The sequence below is a fragment of the Fukomys damarensis genome, unplaced genomic scaffold (genome assembly GCF_012274545.1).
Source record: "Fukomys damarensis isolate Sample0158 unplaced genomic scaffold, DMR_v1.0_HiC HiC_scaffold_30, whole genome shotgun sequence".
Taxonomy (NCBI): Eukaryota; Metazoa; Chordata; class Mammalia; order Rodentia; family Bathyergidae; genus Fukomys; species Fukomys damarensis.
Genome location: NW_022900942.1, coordinates 47,466,361 through 47,484,274, shown reverse-complemented (window position 1 = coordinate 47,484,274; position 17,914 = coordinate 47,466,361). Strand labels below are relative to the sequence as shown.

Here is a 17,914-nt window from a genome sequence, read left to right as displayed (position 1 = left end):
CTTAAATGTTAGCAGAGAGAGGAGCTCAATCAGTATGTTTTAAATAAAGGAAATCAATAAAATGTATCGTAAGTATCTTATTTGTACATTTCAAATGAAAAATTCACTTCATCAAAAAAACCTGCAAAAGGAGCCGGGGATTTAGCTCAGAGGTGCCACCACCTGCTTGGTAAGCTCAAGGGCCTGCGTTTGATTCCCAGAACCTCCCCCCAAAAAAACCCTGCAAAAATTAGTCATGTATGTTTAATATAGGATCATACCTTTACTTTTATTAGAAATGCAAAGTTAATTTGCTTAACCATCAGCAAAAATAACATCAAATCATTTTTTTAAAAAGCTTGTTCTGAGAAAACCTAAAGAAAATTACAATGTAAGCCAAAGGAAAATTTCCTAAATTTAGTGTAAGTTTTCAGGGCAATTAATATTGTGAAGGAAATGTATCTCCTTAAGGCAAAAAATGTATCCTAGTTTCTTGATCTAACTACTGAATTATAGAAAATGGTCTAGTTCTTAGCAGTTTGTGGATACTCAGTGGTCCTCAAGACCATTTCATGGGCTTCATGAAGTCAAAACTTCTTTCACAACAATGCTAAGATTTCATCTGTCTTTTCTCACTTTTGTTCTCTCATATGCATATTGTGGTGTTTCTCCAGACATCATGTGATGTGTGATACAGCAAGACTCATACAAAAACAAACATGAGAATCCAACTGTCTTCCATTCAGACATTATAAAGACTTGCAGGGGCTGGGGATTTAGCTCTGTGGTTTTTGCCGCCTGCCTCACAAGCACAAGGACTGGAGTTCAATCCATGGTACCAAAAAAAAAAAAAAGACTTGTAAGAGTTGGGGTGTAGCTTACTCATAAAGTGCTTAGCCACCAGAAATCTAAGGTTTGACCCCAGCATCACACACAAAAGCAAAAATGTAGGGTATAAGGTTCAAGCCCAGCCTAAGAAATGATGACACTACTCTCAGAGAAATAAGGGAAGGCAGGGCAGGGGGAAAAAAGACCTGGAATCCCCAATACTTTTTTTAAAAGTAAAGGGATCCTCAAATGATAAAGTCTGAGAGATTCCTAGTCTGTACTGTCAAAATTTCTATGAAACAACCAATTTGGTTTTCTCAAAGAATAAATTTAAAATAGAAGACTGAGGGAATCCAGAGATGTAAAGTGATTAAAGGAATACAGTAAACCACCACAATAAATAAGCTTTATGTGGATCTTAAATCAAACTAATAACTGAGGGGAAAGCTAATTTAAAAAATCACTGGATATTTGATGTATTTTAAGAAAATAACTTTTTTAAAAGTGTGAACAAAAATATGTAACTGCTGAAGCCATGAGATTAAATGGCATATATATTTGACATCTTTCATAATGAGCCTTTTATTTTTAATCAGCCTATTGATAATTTATATCTGCCTATCAAAATTGTTATAAAAATCATTTTATATTATAGAATTTATTGGGGATGTGAAAAATCTAAAAAAAAAAAAAAAAATAAAAAAAAAAAAAAAAAAAAAAAAAAAAAAAAAAAAAAAAAAGGAAGAGAATGCTTATGTACCCAAAATATAATTCAGCAATCATCTTCAAAGATACAGTAAGAGTAGCCAGGCGTGGTATTGCCCGCCTGTAATCCCAGCACTCTAGAAGCTCAGGCAGGAAGATCGCTGGGAGTTTGAGTTTGAGGCCAGTCTAGGCTACACAGTGAGTTCAAAGCCAGCCTAAACTACAATAAGACCCTGTCTCAAAACAAGAGCAGCAACAACAACAAAAGATGCAATAATTTATACTCAAATTTATAGTCAGTCTGTAACCATCATTTTTAAGTATAAAACTTAGTGCAAATTGTCCCTTGTTCAATTCTAACTCTGATGGAAACATGCACAGTATCAGACAATACAGAAGCTACTGAATTGTAAAATCAGAATAGAATTGCTTCATTTTATTGATTTATATTGCTGTATATATATTTTTGGGTTTTTTATTTTTATTTTTTTTGAGACAGGGTCTCACTATGTAGTTGAGACTGACCTGGAACTCACTGTGTAGCCCAGGCTGGCCTCAAACTCACAGCGATCCTCTTGTCTCAGCCTCGGAGTGCTGGGATTATAGGCGTGCACCACCACGCCTGGCTTATATTGCTGTATATTTTTAAAGCAAATGAAAAATACTTTGATTCTCTTTTTCTGGAAACAAATTAGAGCAGCCAAGAATATACAGTACTCAGCACCACATACTAATAAAAAAAATCTTATTAGTGAATATAAATTCAACAAATATTTAAGAACCTTCAGGACTGTAGGGGTTAAAGAAGCTAAAACTTGAAAAACAGGAAAACATAAGAGTCCACTATCTATCTACTTCATCACCAATATGTGACATACATATCCCGATTTCCAATACAATATGAATTGATAGCTTCCTGAGTACACAACCAGTAAGTGATTACTATTATTAGTGAGGATTCTGAAGTTGATTAACAAACTGTAGAGGAGTGGGAGGACACAAAGGCTTTCTCTGCAGAGGCAGTCACATGTCAAGGAATTGAAACCCTTGGTGGACTAATACAGGCCAACATGAGAATTACAGCAGATGTTCACTATCATCATTATTTTCATTATCATCACTCTCCTCAACGCATCTCATTTATATGCCTTAATTTTTCCTAATTATGAAGTATTTAAACAGATGACGGTCATCAAACCCAGTTGACATCACATCTTACCATTTTTTTGAGACAGGCTCTCTATGTAGTTCAGGCTGGCCTTGAACTCACTTTCTAGCCCAGGCTGGCCTTGAACTCGCAGCAATCCTCCTATCTCAGCCTTCCAAGTGCTGGGATTACAGGCATGCACTACCACACCCGCCACTATTTTGGAATGTAGCTCTAATTGTGCTATGCGTGTTTTACTGCATCCAAGAGAGTGTCATTTTCATCCTTTTAAACTTTACCAAATGGCATACTGGTCTGTACTTTGCTTAAAGATTTTGTGTCTTTATTTTTTTACTAATACATGTGTCATACATATTGATCACATTCATCATAGGAAATCTGTACCTGTACATAATATATCTTACTTTTTCCATTCCCCTCTCTTCCCTTCAACCCTTTATCCCCTTACAAAAGCTGTTTATCTGGGCGTGGTGGCGCGTCCCTGAAATCCCAGCACTTGGGAGGCTGAGGCAGGAGGTTCGCTGTGAGTTCGAGACCAGCCTGGGCTACACAGTGAGTTCCAGGTCAGTCTCAACTACATAGTGAGGCCCTGTCTCAAAAAACAAAAAACAATCAAACAAACAAAAAGCTGTTTAAAATTTTCCCTTTTCCCTTCCTTTCCTTCCTCCTTCTTCCTCCCTTGTTCCCCATCTCATTTAAACATGTTCTTCCTGTATGTTGTTTTTTAATTCAGTCATATTTTGCAGTTTTACCTTATGAAAACCTCTGGATAGTATTATATATGAATTTTCACAATTAGCCATTCTCTAATGCAATGTTTAAACTGTTTCCATTTTTGTTACAAGACTGCTAAATAATTCTATGAGCATATTTTAGAAAGGAAACTGCTAAATCAAAGGGTCATCTTATTTAGAGGCCGCTAAGCTGATCTCAACCATGGTTAAGGCTTTTTACTTTTCCACCAAGCAGTACTAAATGTTACTGTTTCTCATCAACTTCAATAGTTTTTGTGTGTGTTGTTTTTGGTAATCGGACCTTGCACTTGTGAAGCAGGCAGCAGAACCACTGAGCTAAATCCCCGGCTATTTCAATAGTTTATTTATATTGTCATACTTTTTATTTTTACCAAACTAATGAAGATAAAGGAATATCTAAGTATTGTTTTTTAAATCGTAGTGACCATTCATTGGCCTTTCAGGTTTCCTCATGTGAAAAGCTTATAAAATGTTGCCATTTATCTATTGATTTGCAACAGTTCTTAAATGGGTCTGGAGTATCACTCTTACTGGTTTTAAGTGGTTCTAAATGTTCTCCTCCTAACAGGATAAACCTGTTGCAGATTTTGAAACTACAGTTGTGAAGATGTTCATATTTGTTTTCCCGACCTTTATATCTATATTTCTCAAATATTTTCCACTTATAGGTCATTTAATTCCTCATCTGATGCCAATACACGCATATACAGAAAATGAAAAAAGGGCTATAATTCAATTTGTTATGTTATTTATGTTGACATTTTTAGACACAAACAAATACACAAGTACAATCTGTCTCCATCCCATATAGCTTTCACATGGCATTCACACTGAATCAGTAAAGAAGCAACTACTTTAATTAATGATGGTTTATTAAAATCCTTAACACTGAACTGGGCGTGGTGGCGCAGGCCTGTAATCTCAGCACTCGGGAGGCTGAGGCAGGAGGATCGTAACAAGTTCGAGGCCAGCCTGCACTACACAGTGAGTTCAGGGCCAACCTGAACTACAAAGCAAGCGCTTGTCTCAAAAAACAAAAAATAAAAACAAAATCCTTAACACAATTATAACCATCAGAATATCCGAAACAAGAGTGCCCGCTCTGCCTAATGAATTAAGAAGAAGATATAAACTAAGCAAATGAGTTTAAATTTTCAGTTTCACTAACGTAAATCAGGTCTTTTCAGATGATGTTGCTCTGCAGAAGTGAACTCAATTTTGGATATTTTAGTAACAGATGTCTGCTCAAAAGTTTTCTTTTGCAGAAACACCATCAACTGTTCTGCAAACTAATGACGCTGCTCAGGCGGTAATCACAGAGCTGGAAGGGCTCTTAGATCGCTTAATCTAATGCCTCCATTTTTAAGGTGAGGCAACTACAATCCAGAAGTTATAAGAAATTCCCCAATCCAGATCCTCTAAAATTTACGAAGTCAGTACTTTCCATTGCATCACGAGACCCATTTTAGACTCCCAGTTCTAAAACTGATTTATTTCCATTAATTTTACAAATGTAGGTTGATATGTTCTATAAATGATGGCAGTAACTCCCAAACACACACCAATCTTCATTTCCCTACCTCCTCCTTCCTCGATCCTCCATTATAACCCACAGAGTGAAAACAATACTGATTGCTTGAGTTCCTGGCCCTAACTGGGTGCAGAGTTCCAAGACCCCGCCACTGTTACGGGACGAAATTAGTCGAATTTTAAAACATTAATTTATCAAATAAATACGCACTAAGCGCAGACTTGCAGGAAGCGCGATGCACGCTGCTGCCCCTAGCCCGCGGACTTCGTGCGAAGGCACCGAAACAGCTCTTCCGACGCAGGGACGCCCGGGAGGGGGACCAAGGAGCCCGCTTGAGTGGCGGGCAGCGACCGAGCGGCGCGGGCAACTCACCTTTCCGTAGCTCCCGCTCCCACACCGTGACGATGGGCCGCGAGTGCTTGCGGTGGTGGATGAGCCACAGGGACAGGGTCTGCACGCTCTGCTGCGAGTTGCTCAATTCCGACAGCTTCTTCTCCAGCGCCGCCTCAGAGAAGGCGGACATCCCTCCGAAAACACGTCCACGCCGTCCCACGCGGAGGGGCCAAGGGGAGGAGAATTTTGCCGCCCTCGTCGCTGCCTCGCCCACTCACCCCACCCTTCTCCACGCCCTCACTACGGCTGCAGCTACCACCACCGCTTCCAAGTCAAGCCACAAACTAGCAAGATGGCGTCTAGCCGGCACTGACGTCACGGCTGGAGCGTGCCCCGCCCCTCCCGCGGCTTGCCCTGGGAATTGAGCTTCGGCAGAGAGGTGGCACCGCTAGGCGGAAGGGGCGGGACCTCCGGCTGGAAGGGGCGGTCCAGGAAGTGGTCATGGGTGTGTCGCCTGGGTCATTCCGGGGCTGGGCGGTTTGACTGCAGTGATTACAAATATCAACGGAAGCATAAACATTGGTATAAATTGGTGCAGTCACTTTGGAAAACTATTTCCATGATCATTACACTTAAAAATACACTAAAAAACAAAAAACATTAACACTGGCAAGAGCCTGTAGACTCATCTACTCTGGAGGGGGAGGCAGGAAGATGGCTTGATTTCAAGAATTGGAGGCTAACCTGGGCACCATAACAAGATCATGTCTCAGACTTGGCTGGGAGGGGGGGACACTGGTAAGGGTCAGAGGGTGTAGTTTAGTGGTGCTTACGTGTGGGACGTTCTAGGCTCAATCCCCAGAACCAAAAATTAAAAATAAAACTAGTGAGTAGGGATGTGGGGATGATGAAATTAGTCTTTCCAGGAAATCCACACTGTTTAGCTGGTTTTTCTTTCCCAAGCTCAGCCATATGTGTTCCCCACCTGCCATGCCTACTGGGTGATCCTGGCTGTGCTGAATACTGTACTATCTTCAGCACCTGCCTCTCCAGTACTCCAAATTTTTTGAAATCCATAAAATATCTCGTGTCCTTGATTCTGCTTATATCTACAACGAGGACTAACTGCCTGTCTTCTGCAGGTTATTCCTGTTCCCAGAGGAGAGTGAACAAAAAGAAGCTACCTTGTACTATCAGAAGAACATGGTCATGTCCCTGCTGGCCTCTTTCTTGTACGCTGTACACCTGTGGGAGAACCTAGAAACCCTGGATGGTTTGACTGCCTCAGTCACCAACTACTTCGTGTGTGTGTGTGTGTGTGTGTGTGTGTGTGTGTGTGTAGCTCTGTGTGTATGATCCTGGCAACACATCATGCAGGTGGAAGCCATGCTGTTGCTCAAGACTAAGCAAGGAATGGTTCCTACCTATGTTCAGGCCCCTCTTTTTCCCGGAAACTCATAGCAGGTAAATGGCTAAATTGTGACACATCATTATCACAGAGTACACATAGCAATACAAGAGATAGATTTAAATCAGCTGGGCACAGTGTTACACATCTGTCACCCTATCACTGTGGGAAGTTGAGACAAAAGGATCAGAAATTTGAGCCCAGCCTGGGCAACCTGGTGAAATACTGTCTCAAATTAAAAAAAAAAATAGAGCTAGATATCTATTTCAATTTGAAGTCCCTTGGCTCAACCCCCAGTACCATACATGAAAAAAAGGGGGATAATTGTAAGATGTGGTGGATTTGGTATTTTAATAATGGTCTCAGGGAGGATCAAAATTGGAACCCTTAAACTTTGTCTTTCTTTCAGCTGCTGCCTGAGATGATTTTGAAGTAGACCAATTCAGTACAAAGGCATATGAAAAACCAGATTTGCAAGTTTTAAAGGAGGTGAAAAATGAATCATCAGATTACTCATGCATGGATGATGAAGATGGTCCTTTATGGTAAAATATATGCTTCATAACAGAAGAGTGGTGTGGGTGGATGATGATGATAATAACTTTGACATTGGCCATGTGAGCCAAAGTTCCTATGACAGTGAAATGGAGCAAAAAAATCAACTGATACACACAAAGGAGTGGAGAACTTTTTTATTCATATGACAAAGAAAACAGCAATATGAGTAAATATTTGACTAGTCAAAATGTTGCAAAATGGCTACAGAACCAAATGGAATGATCCAATATTAGAACTAGGTCTGAAATATATAGTGAGGATGTTGGCAGGGTGAAATGTATTGGGCACATGACAGCAATGTCATTCAATATTGGAAAATGTAACAGATAAAATGCTACAAGATGCTGTGAAATACAGAAAGTCGGAAATGCAAGTAAAATATACTGTATGCACCAATAGCCAAATTTTTTAAATGTATGTATATGACACCTCACTGGCTAAACTGCAAGCATTTATAGGTCTGCTGTACTTAGCAGGGACTTCTCATGGTAATCGCAGGAATGTAAAAGACTTATAGAAAAGTGATAGATCTAAATATATATTTATTATATATATATTCATATAGTAATAAGCCAAATGATGTTGTTAACACACTTGTTGCTCTCATCTCCCAAACTAATAAAAATGTGACATTTGACAGTTGGTTTACTAGTTTCCAACTGATGTTATATTTATTAACAGAGCACAGATTGACCAGCACAGGAACTGTACACAGGAACAAAGCAGAAATTCCAAAAGAAATGTTGCAATTTCAAAATGGAGAATTGTATAGCACAATCTTTGAATTTCAGAAAGATTTAGATTGGCCTGGTAAATGGCAAAGAAAAACAAACTGGTACTGCTTATGTCAACATTGCACCATGATGGAAACACTGATAGGGAAACCTGGACAAAATGAAAACCTACCAAAGGTAGAATAGATGTTGTTAATGAGTTACGCAGCAACTATGATGTCATTCAAAACACAAAGCATTGCCAGTGGTGGTGTTTTACTTGATCCTTAACATGTGTGGCATAGATTGGTAGTTTACAAAGAAAACAACAAGTGAAAAATGTCATGAAGAAATTTTCTTAAAGGATTGGGACTAGAACTCATAAAATATCATTTATAGCAGAGGAAAAGCAAAATGTTTCTGCTCAAGAACCTATGCAAAAAAATTCTGGAGCACACTGGTGAACTGACAGGTGAACAGGCACACAATCCCAAAGACCTGCTGTAACAGGAAAACCAAAAAGTCAACTGTGTCCTACAAGAAAGGACAGGAAAAGAAAACATACATACTGTCAGTGTAAGTGACACATGTGCATGAAACATGCAGTTGTCATGTGTGAAGACTGCCTTGGGTGTAACAATTGAAGCCAAGCTTATTTTTGTTGTAGAGTTCTATTGGTATTTTCATTTATAGGAATTTATTTTTGATGTTATCATTTAGGTTTTGCAAGCAAATACACAGCTGATGTGAAAATGTTGAAGGCTATTCTAAACACACTGTATATTATGGTTTTAATTCTTTATTTTGCTGATATTTTATGTTTATGTTAACTGCATACTATATAATATAAGAAACTCCTGACAAAACAGCAATATCAGTGAGATGTCAAGTATATCCTACTAAAAGGCCAAGAAAGCAAAACACATGCATTGTCAGTGTGCATGATACCTGTATATGGAAAGTGCTTTTGTCATTTATGCCTTAGATGTGATAATTGAAGAAGATTTTTTTGTAAAGTGGTATTGCATTGTAGTTCATATAAGAATTTATCTGTGTTGTTCTTTTTTGACTTTGCATTCCAAAAAACAGTTCATGTTGAAAATTGTGATCCTTTTTTATAGACACTCAATAAATATTAGAAATTCAATATTTAAAAAGAACTTTGTCTTATATTTTCATTTTTTTACTAGGATAAGAAGTTCATATATTACTTACATGCCATAGTTAATTTTTAACTCCAATGAACTAGGAACGTAGCTAAGTGGTATAGCATGTGCTTCACACACACAAGACTCTGAGTTCAATCCCTGCCCAACAACAAAAAATAAATTTCAAAAAGCTCATAGTTAAGGCAGAGCATTTTGAGATACACTTGCCTTAACTATGAACATTCACAAAGGATGTAAGAAAATGGACCATATAACATTCTCAACATTAATACAAGAAACTTCCTGAAAGATGCATAAAAACCCCACAAAAAGTCCTAAAACATCTTTTGAGAAGCACCATTCAAGAACTTTGGCTTCTCCCACCAGGAGCCACCATTGCTCCAGTGCCAGGAAGATAGCTGCACAGGTGCCCCTGAACACCCATAACTCCCCTTACGCCCCCCCCCCGCACACTCTAAGACCTCCTGATTGTGCCAGTCTTTGGACCCACTCTGCAGAGGCAGAGGTGGTCATAAAGGGTATTTTTCTGAGTTCCCAACTTTGAACATCTTTAAAGAAAGGGTGTGGGAAACCTGTAGTAGAATGGTGTGCAGTACAACTGTTCAGAAGGTTGGGGAACTCAATCTGGTACTTGCAGCCTGAGATCAGCCTGTGTCATGGGGTTCAGCCATCAGCTAACTGAGATGAGGTGTCTTCATCGTAGCTCTGTCTGAGCCACTAAATGGTAAATATACTATATTGAAAAGTTTGTTCACTGCAGACATGTTCTGGACTGCTTCTTGGTTTCAATTTATTTCAAATGGTTTAAGGGTGATAGACTAGTGACTACCACAGGTGGTTAGTTTCCAAGTTATGCTTGATCATAATGTGTTGCAAATTGCATCAGTTGGGATAAAGGATTGTGGTTGATTTGATGAGCTATTTTCTCTGATGTTATGAAGATGAGAATGTCTGTGGGTCATTAGAGACCCAGAAGCTAGGGCACAACTATATCAGGAAGATTTGGGTGACAATCCAGAGATTAAGCCAAGGACAGCCCGACAACAAAAATGAAAATGAGAAAAAATTTAAGACACAAAGACAGACTTCCAGTTCACCAATGGCAAACAGTAGGGCAAATGAGGATGAAAAGGCCGATAGTGAACCACCAGGACATCCTTAACTCAAAGCACAGGAAGTAACAAAACAGATCAATCAGGCTCTAGAAAAATTCAAAACAGAAATAATTTCTCAGATAACCATAGAGATGGTGAGCAAAATGAAAGTAGTGATTCAAAACTCTAGAGCAGAAACTGAAAAAAAAAAAAAAATAGTTGAGCTCAGGACCGTGATAGACACCATGAAGGCCCAGCATAAGAAAGAAATGCAAACAATAAATGCCCAACATAGGAAAGAAATGGAATCCATAAAACAGATTCAAACAGATATCCAGGAGATTAAACACTCCATTAAAAGTGCATGCAACAGAACAAAAGAATGCAAAGATAGACTCTCAGATATAGAAGATAAGATTGTAGTCAGTGACCATGAAAAGAAAGGTCTCTTAAAAACAGTAGGGGATCATGAGAAATCAATCCAACAACTCTTAGATGATGCAAAGAAGAATAACATAAGACTGATAGGAATCCATGAAGTAGCAGGAGAAAATACAAATGACTTTAAAAAGCTGTTCAAACAATTAATGACAGAAAACTTCCCAAACAGAGAGGAAGAATTTGACATTCAGATAAGTGAGGCATATAGGACCCCAACTAGCCACAATAAAAAAAATTCTACACCTAGACATATAATAATCAAGATCCCAGAAACCCAACAGAAGAACAAAATACTACAAGCGATAGAAGAAAAAAATCACATGCAAAGGAAAGCCCATTAGAATCACAGCAGACTTTTCAACACAAACCCTTGGGGCAAGGAGAGCCTGGAGTGAGACATTTCAAGTACTAAAAGAGAACAACCTCCAACCTAGACTGATGTATCCTGCAAAACTCTCTTTCAAAATGGATGGGGAAATAAGATACTTCCAGGACAAAGAACACCTGAGAAACTACATGAATACCAAACCAGCACTATAAGAATTCTAAACAAGATCCTAGAAAAAGATAATGACGGCAACAACACCATGAGGCCCAACAGAGCAAATCAAATAGGCAAGACAAGAAACTAAAAGGAGAAGGTGAAAAAGTAAAAAGAGTCAACAAAAGGCCAATAACATGACAATAATAAGTCAGTACATATCAGTTATATCCAGCAATGTCAATGGCCTCAACTCACCAATCAAGAGAAATAGACTGGCAAAATGAAATAAGAAGCAAAATTCAACAATATGTTGTATACAAGAAACACACCTAGTGCAAAAAGAAGGCCATAGACTGAAAGTTAAAGGATGGAAAACAAATCTCCACGTGACAGGAGTCCAGAAAAAAGCAGGGGTAGCAATCTTATTTGCAGACAAAGCAAATTTCAAACCAAAACTGATTCTAGTATTATTGATGTAGGACGGTACTGTATCATACCTCTGTGAATGTAAAATATTTTGTACCTGCTTTATGATACATAGTAGTGATCATGCTTTATCAGAGCTATTTTTAAAGATATTACTCTAGAATGTTCTCTTTCCAGATGATGATTAAGATGCTAATAAAAAAAGGTGCCAGGTATCACAACAGCAACAGAACTTTGCTGTTTTCTGGATATTATTCTTTTCTTTGTTTTTTTGTTTTTGTTTTTTTAATGGAGTGTGCTGAATGTCTATAATTTTGTTCAGATGACTGCAGAACCTGGAAAAGCTGTTGCTGCATAACATACTGCTATTATTGGTCTTTTTATATAAATATAAATATATTTATATACATATATATATATAATTTGAATTTTTGGAAACTTTAACTGTGCTGTCAACTTTGGAAAAAGTTGTCCCAATTTACTGTGTTGAGTTGCCATTGTACAGAAATTGACAGCCATACTGGTCTAGAAATGTTAATTTTTTTGCATTAGTACAGTGGTGACACACTGTATTAAATATGTAAGAACATATCTACTTGGGTTTGATTACAGAAACTAATAAAATATTCTCTAAATAATGAAAAAAAAGAATAAGATAAGACTACAAGAGCAAGAAGAAATTTAAATATGTTCAGGGACCATTTTCTTCTTCAGAATTAAGGATTATTTTAATCTTACATTATTGCCTTTTCTCTTTTACTTTCCTTTTTAGTTTTATTTTAGAATTCCCTATTTTTAATGTTCATACAGAGATTTCTTTAACTGAAATACCGAATAGTTTCTTTGGTGTGAAAAACTATAATAGTACACGAGATCCTAATGAGATAATTACTAATGTGAAATAGGAAGTAAAGGGCTAAAGGTGTAGGGAAAGTGGGAAGGGTGGGAGAAAGTTAATAAGGGAGAGGAAAAAATATGAGAAATTGAAAAAATGGACATAAAGTGTTTGTAAATGGGGAGGGGAGGAAGGGGTGAAGGGAGTGCAGGGACAAGGGGGAAAAATGAGAATCAAGACCTATCATGTATAATTACTAATGTGAAATAGGAAGTAAAGGGCTAAAGGTGTAGGGAAAGTGGGAAGGGTGGGAGAAAGTTAATAAGGGAGAGGAAAAAATATGAGAAATTGAAAAAATGGACATAAAGTGTTTGTAAATGGGGAGGGGAGGAAGGGGTGAAGGGAGTGCAGGGACAAGGGGGAAAAATGAGAATCAAGACCTATCATGTAAAGGTACAGGATCCTAATAATGAATGTAACTGTATTATATACCTTGATTGTACCAATAAACTCAATAAAAGGAAAAAAATTAAAAAAAAGAACTTTGTATGAAGTAGGCATCAAATATGTTTATTAATTTATTTGGCTATGAGTACAGTTTATCTTTCCATTTTTCCTTTTTTAAGGATGGACTTCAGTAGAAAATCTTTCCTATTATTTACAGTATGCCAGGTTGAGGTTCAGAGAGAGCTGAGGATATATGATAACGCTTCTTTCTTCTCCTCTTACTCCAATGTCTATTCCTACACTTACATTCTTCACTACCATCACATATCCTGTTTATTCATTCCACTTAGCCTAGTTTTTAACCTTAACATAAACAGAGTTTAACTTACCTTCTTCAGAAACCCAATTGTATCTTTAACACTATTCTCTTCCATGAACTCTGCAGCCACCCAAATTGCTACTTAGGCCAATTTATGTCTTCACCTAAGATTCCAACTCTTCCTACTCTTTATATCTCAACTTACCTGAACATCCATACCATTACCCAAATCCATCTTCAGATTCAGGGCAATTCATCTTAAATTCCCCACGACCTTTTATGCAGAAATGGGAAAAACTAACCTCAAATTCATATAGAATTGCAAGCAACCAATAACCTAAACAATCTTGAGAAATAAAGTCAGAAGACTCACTTTCAGATTTCAAAACTTACTTCAAATCTACAGTAATCAGAACAGTATATTATTCAACTATAGAAAACAATGAAATTTAACTATAGAAAACAATAATACACAGTACAAGATAGATGAACCTCAAATTATGCTAAGTGAGAGAAACCAGACACATAAAGCACATATTTTATAATTCTGCCTATTTGAAATATCCAGAATAGGTTAAATGCAGAAATTAAAAATGATTGCCTTTAGGGGCTGAAGGAATAGGAGTAACTGCTTCATGAGGGTCCCTTTTGTGGGTGAGGGAAGTATTTCGGAACTAGATCCAAGTGACAGTTGTAAAATATTGTAGGTATACTAAATGCCGTTGACTTGTACACTTAAAAACAGTTAATTCTAGTTTTTAAAAGCAGTTAATTCTATGATGTATGTATTTTACTATAGTAAAAAAGAACATAAGATGAAGGAGAAGGAGAAGAAGATGAGATGGAGGAATGAGAATGAAAAAGAAAAAGATGACTATGACAGCAACAATGATGATGACAGCCAATAGGAATAATGAGTTTCTTTCACACTGTTAGAAATGAGCCACTAGACTCAAACTGTTAGTGCTGGAGAGAATGCGCTCAGCAAGCAAGAGGGCTCGCCAGAGTAGTTTAAAGTTTACTTCTGCAGCAGAGCATGAGTAGGCAGCAGGCAAGTTGAGCAGTGGAGAAGAGGGGTTTTTAAGCCCTAGTATGTAGGAAGCCTCTATCCTTTAAATTCATTGGCTGAATTAAAAGGCTTAAAATCTACCCCATTTGGTTAGTTTAAGGAGTGCAAAGGTAGGGTTCATAGGATTGCTGAGAAGATGGAAGAGCTGGAGGGGAGAAGGTATGGGGAATAGAAAGTCCTTGACTATTGATAAGCAATCTTTGATCTGCAGCTATGTTCCCAGAATTTTAAACTGAGTAAACATTTCCCATAATTTCAGTTTGTTTGGGAGGAGCACTAGGGATTGAACCTAGGGCCTCATGTATGTTAAACATATGCTCAGTCACTGGGCTGCATCCCAGCCACTTCTCCAATTTTTAATTAACCCCAAATTACTATGAGGGCTCTTATTGATATGATTTAGGTCTAAAATCCATGCCCTCGTCTCAAGTGTTCAAATATGTGGTCTCTGGAAGGCAGTTGGATCATGAGGACTCTCACTTCATCTGTGGATTAATCCATTGATGAGACCATAATGGCATTATTGAACAGTAATGTCTTAGTCACTGCGCTCTTCACTGGGACAAAATACCCAACACCAACAATTAAAGGAGGAGAAGTTTATTTTGGCTCACATTTCAGAAGCTTCAGTCCATATTTGGCAGGCTCAGACATAGAAACCATTCAGTGGAAAAGGATGCTGGAGTGAAAACTACTGGAGACATGGCAACCAGGAAGCAGAGAGAGAGGGGAGGAGCCAGGGAAGGAGAAATACCCCAAAAGGTCATAGTTTGACATGACGTCTTTTCTAACCAGGCCCCAGCTCCTAAACATCACATTTAGCTATAATCAATCCTAATTCAATCACTTTTCAAAAGCCTCACCTGTAAGAGATTCTGCATGAGACATCTAGATATGAACCATAACATAATGGAAACGTAGGAGGTGGGGCCTAATTGAAGGGACTGGATCCTGGGGATGTGACCTTAGGGGATATATCTAGGCTCCAAGCCTAGATATGATCTCTGCTTCCTGATTACCTCAAAGCAAGCAATTTTGTTCTACCACACTCTTCTGCCATGATATCCCAACTCACCTCAGGCCCAGAAACAATAGAGCCAGCCAAGCATGAATCAAAATACAAGTTTCTTTCCCTAAGTTATCTTTCTCAGGTAATTGGTACAGCAATGACAAGGCCACTAACACATCAAATTTAGGTAGGATAAAAGAAAACTGACAGACTAAAAATGTCAGTCTTATTAAATTAAATGATGTATAAATAAACTATACAGACATTTCAACATTGCTGAATTCAAATTTTAAAAAACGTGCAAGTATTCATATACAAAGACTGCAGAATAATAGCCTACAGATGATTCTAGTTGCAGGTTTCCACGTTTTTTGAGACAAGAGTCTCACTCTGTAATTCCATATGTAGCTGAAGCTGGCCTTGAACTTGCAGTGATCTTCCTGCATCAGCCACATGAGTGCTGGGATTACAGGTGTGAGCCACCACGCCTATCTCTAATGGATTTTCCATTACAAGTGATTTTTTTGCTTTTCTCTAACAGCTTTTAAGATTCTGTTCTTGTGTTGGACTTCTGGATTTAGACTACGATGTATTGTGGAGAGGTTCTTTTCTGACTGTGGCTATTAGAAGATCTATATCCTTCTAAGAGAAATTCTTGTCTCTGTGTTAAATTTTTCTCCCATATTTGGAAAGTTTTCTACTATAATTTCTGTAAACAGGCTTTTAAATGCCATTTGTTCTGCCTTCTGATTTTTCACTAATCCCAGTTAATCTTAGAATAGTCTTCTTTGCATCCATTTGTCATGTTCTCTTGTTTTTAAGGTATCTTTCAGTAACTGATCACTGACAACAACCTTATCTTCTATTCTGACACTCTCCTCATGTTGGTTGTTTCTGCTGCTCATATTTTCAATAGAATTTTTAATCTCCTGAATTTCTGTTTAGTACTTTTTCATGAATTCTAATTCTTTTCTGTGCTCAACACACATTTTGTATCACTTTGCTTCTGTAAAGCTGCTGATCATTTATTTAGGATTTTTTTTTTTTTTTTTTTTTGGTACCAGGGATTGAACTCGGGTCTTTGCGCTTGCAAGGCAGGCCACCAAACCGCTGAGCTAAATCCCCAGCCCTTTATTAGGATTATTATGTGGTAGTTTATTTCCTTGGCTCTTTGCAGGAGAAATATCTGATGCCTTAATAGATTTTAAAAAGTAAAGTATCGCTTTCTAATACACTATACAACTTACCAATTTTCTTATTTCTTGTCTGTGTATTCTTAATAGAATGAAAGCTTCATGAAGGCAGAGATTTTGGTCTATTTTACTACTAAAACACTGTATAGGACAGTGACAGGTCACTGCAGTAGCTCGGTAAGGGTTAGATGAATGAGTGCTGTCAGCAAATATTTTCAGATCCAACCCAATGTTGGTTTCACATCTAGGGACATATTCATTTGGCAGAGTTTCTTGAAAATGTTTAGAGTATGTTGCAGCCAAGTCCTGGATACTACAATGGTCCTCCTTTGCTCAAAGCCTGACATTTTATGGCATAGCTCAGCAAGCCCAGCCTGTTTGGCAGGCATATCAGGCAGCTACTTCATGCCTCCCTACCCAGAATCATGCACTTTGCCTGTGAACTGCAGAGAAACACACACATGTGCACACACACACACACACCACCACCACCACCACCAGCCAAATCTTCATAGCTCAGAATATGCTATGAATATGGGGAGTCCCATTCCTCAAAAGCGATGGTGAAGAACATCAGACATGAGATTGGGAAATCCCACCTAACCTGAATTCCTAAATGTTTCAGTTTTCAAGGCTGGTATAGGCCAGGGTTTAAGCTTTGTCTCTGACATCCATTAGTGCTGGGATTTTCACCAAATTCAGTTAACTTTGCTGAACTTCATTTAATTTTTCTGCCTCTGTAATATAAAACTAATGAGGTCTAAATTGTGAAGGTGGGATGAGAACTAGAGGGAAATATACAGAGGACGACAGAAGACCTGAAAAAGTGCTCTTCATCTATTTGGTTAGGATAAAATAAGAGTTAAGAAAAGTAAAGAACTTTTTATTTTTTCATTTATTACTGTGAATTGAATCCAGGGCCTTTGCAATAAGCTATGTCCGAGGTTTAAAAAAATTATTTTTTTTAAAACAGGGTCTTGCTAAGTTTCAAAGGCTGAGATCAAACTTTCTATCCTCCTGCCTCAGCCTCCCAAAGTGTTGGGATTACAGGAATTTGCCACCATGCCCAGCATATTTTTAAAGGTAAATGCCATACAATAAAAAAGGGCAACTATGGAAGCCTTGGCACCTGGATTCTCTATGCCACTGATGGCAAACCTTTTAGAGATTCAGGGCCCAAAATGCAACCCAAAACCCACTTATTTGTTGCAAAGGGCCAACACTACAAGTAAACCTGAATACTGTGTTTTTAATTTTGAAAATAAAACCCCACAAAAACCCTGTTATCCAATGCTTGGCTTCTGGGTGAACTTGCTTGCATGCCAAGAGAGAGGGTTCTGCATGTACATGGCAGCACATATGCCATAGGTTTGGCACCACTGCTCTGTGGCACAGAAGAAAGATGGGGACATTAACTCAGCTGGGAAAGTGGTAACAAGAGCTTCAGAAG

At 38.1% G+C, this 17,914-nt stretch overlaps 1 protein-coding gene and 1 long non-coding RNA gene across 3 annotated transcripts in view; one reads left to right on the top strand and one right to left on the bottom strand.

The window, feature by feature from the left end:
• The window catches only part of Rprd1a (regulation of nuclear pre-mRNA domain containing 1A), a 56,589-nt gene extending 50,928 nt beyond the window's left edge, over positions 1 to 5,661 (bottom strand). Inside the window, exon 1 of one of the 2 annotated variants that reach the window (XM_019209593.2) lies at positions 5,339 to 5,661. In XM_019209593.2, coding sequence (XP_019065138.1) covers positions 5,339 to 5,489 — 151 coding nt within the window. In that variant the 5' untranslated portion in view covers positions 5,490 to 5,661. The remainder of the gene's footprint in view (positions 1 to 5,338) is intronic. The other variant, XM_010638041.3, reaches the window with a different exon arrangement.
• A 135-nt stretch (positions 5,662 to 5,796) lies between these two features.
• LOC104871930 lies at positions 5,797 to 7,216 on the top strand. The gene is made up of 3 exons (XR_783003.2): positions 5,797 to 5,881; positions 6,442 to 6,763; positions 7,117 to 7,216. It is a non-coding gene; the product is annotated as an uncharacterized LOC104871930 (long non-coding RNA).
• Positions 7,217 to 17,914: the final 10,698 nt, after the last annotated feature.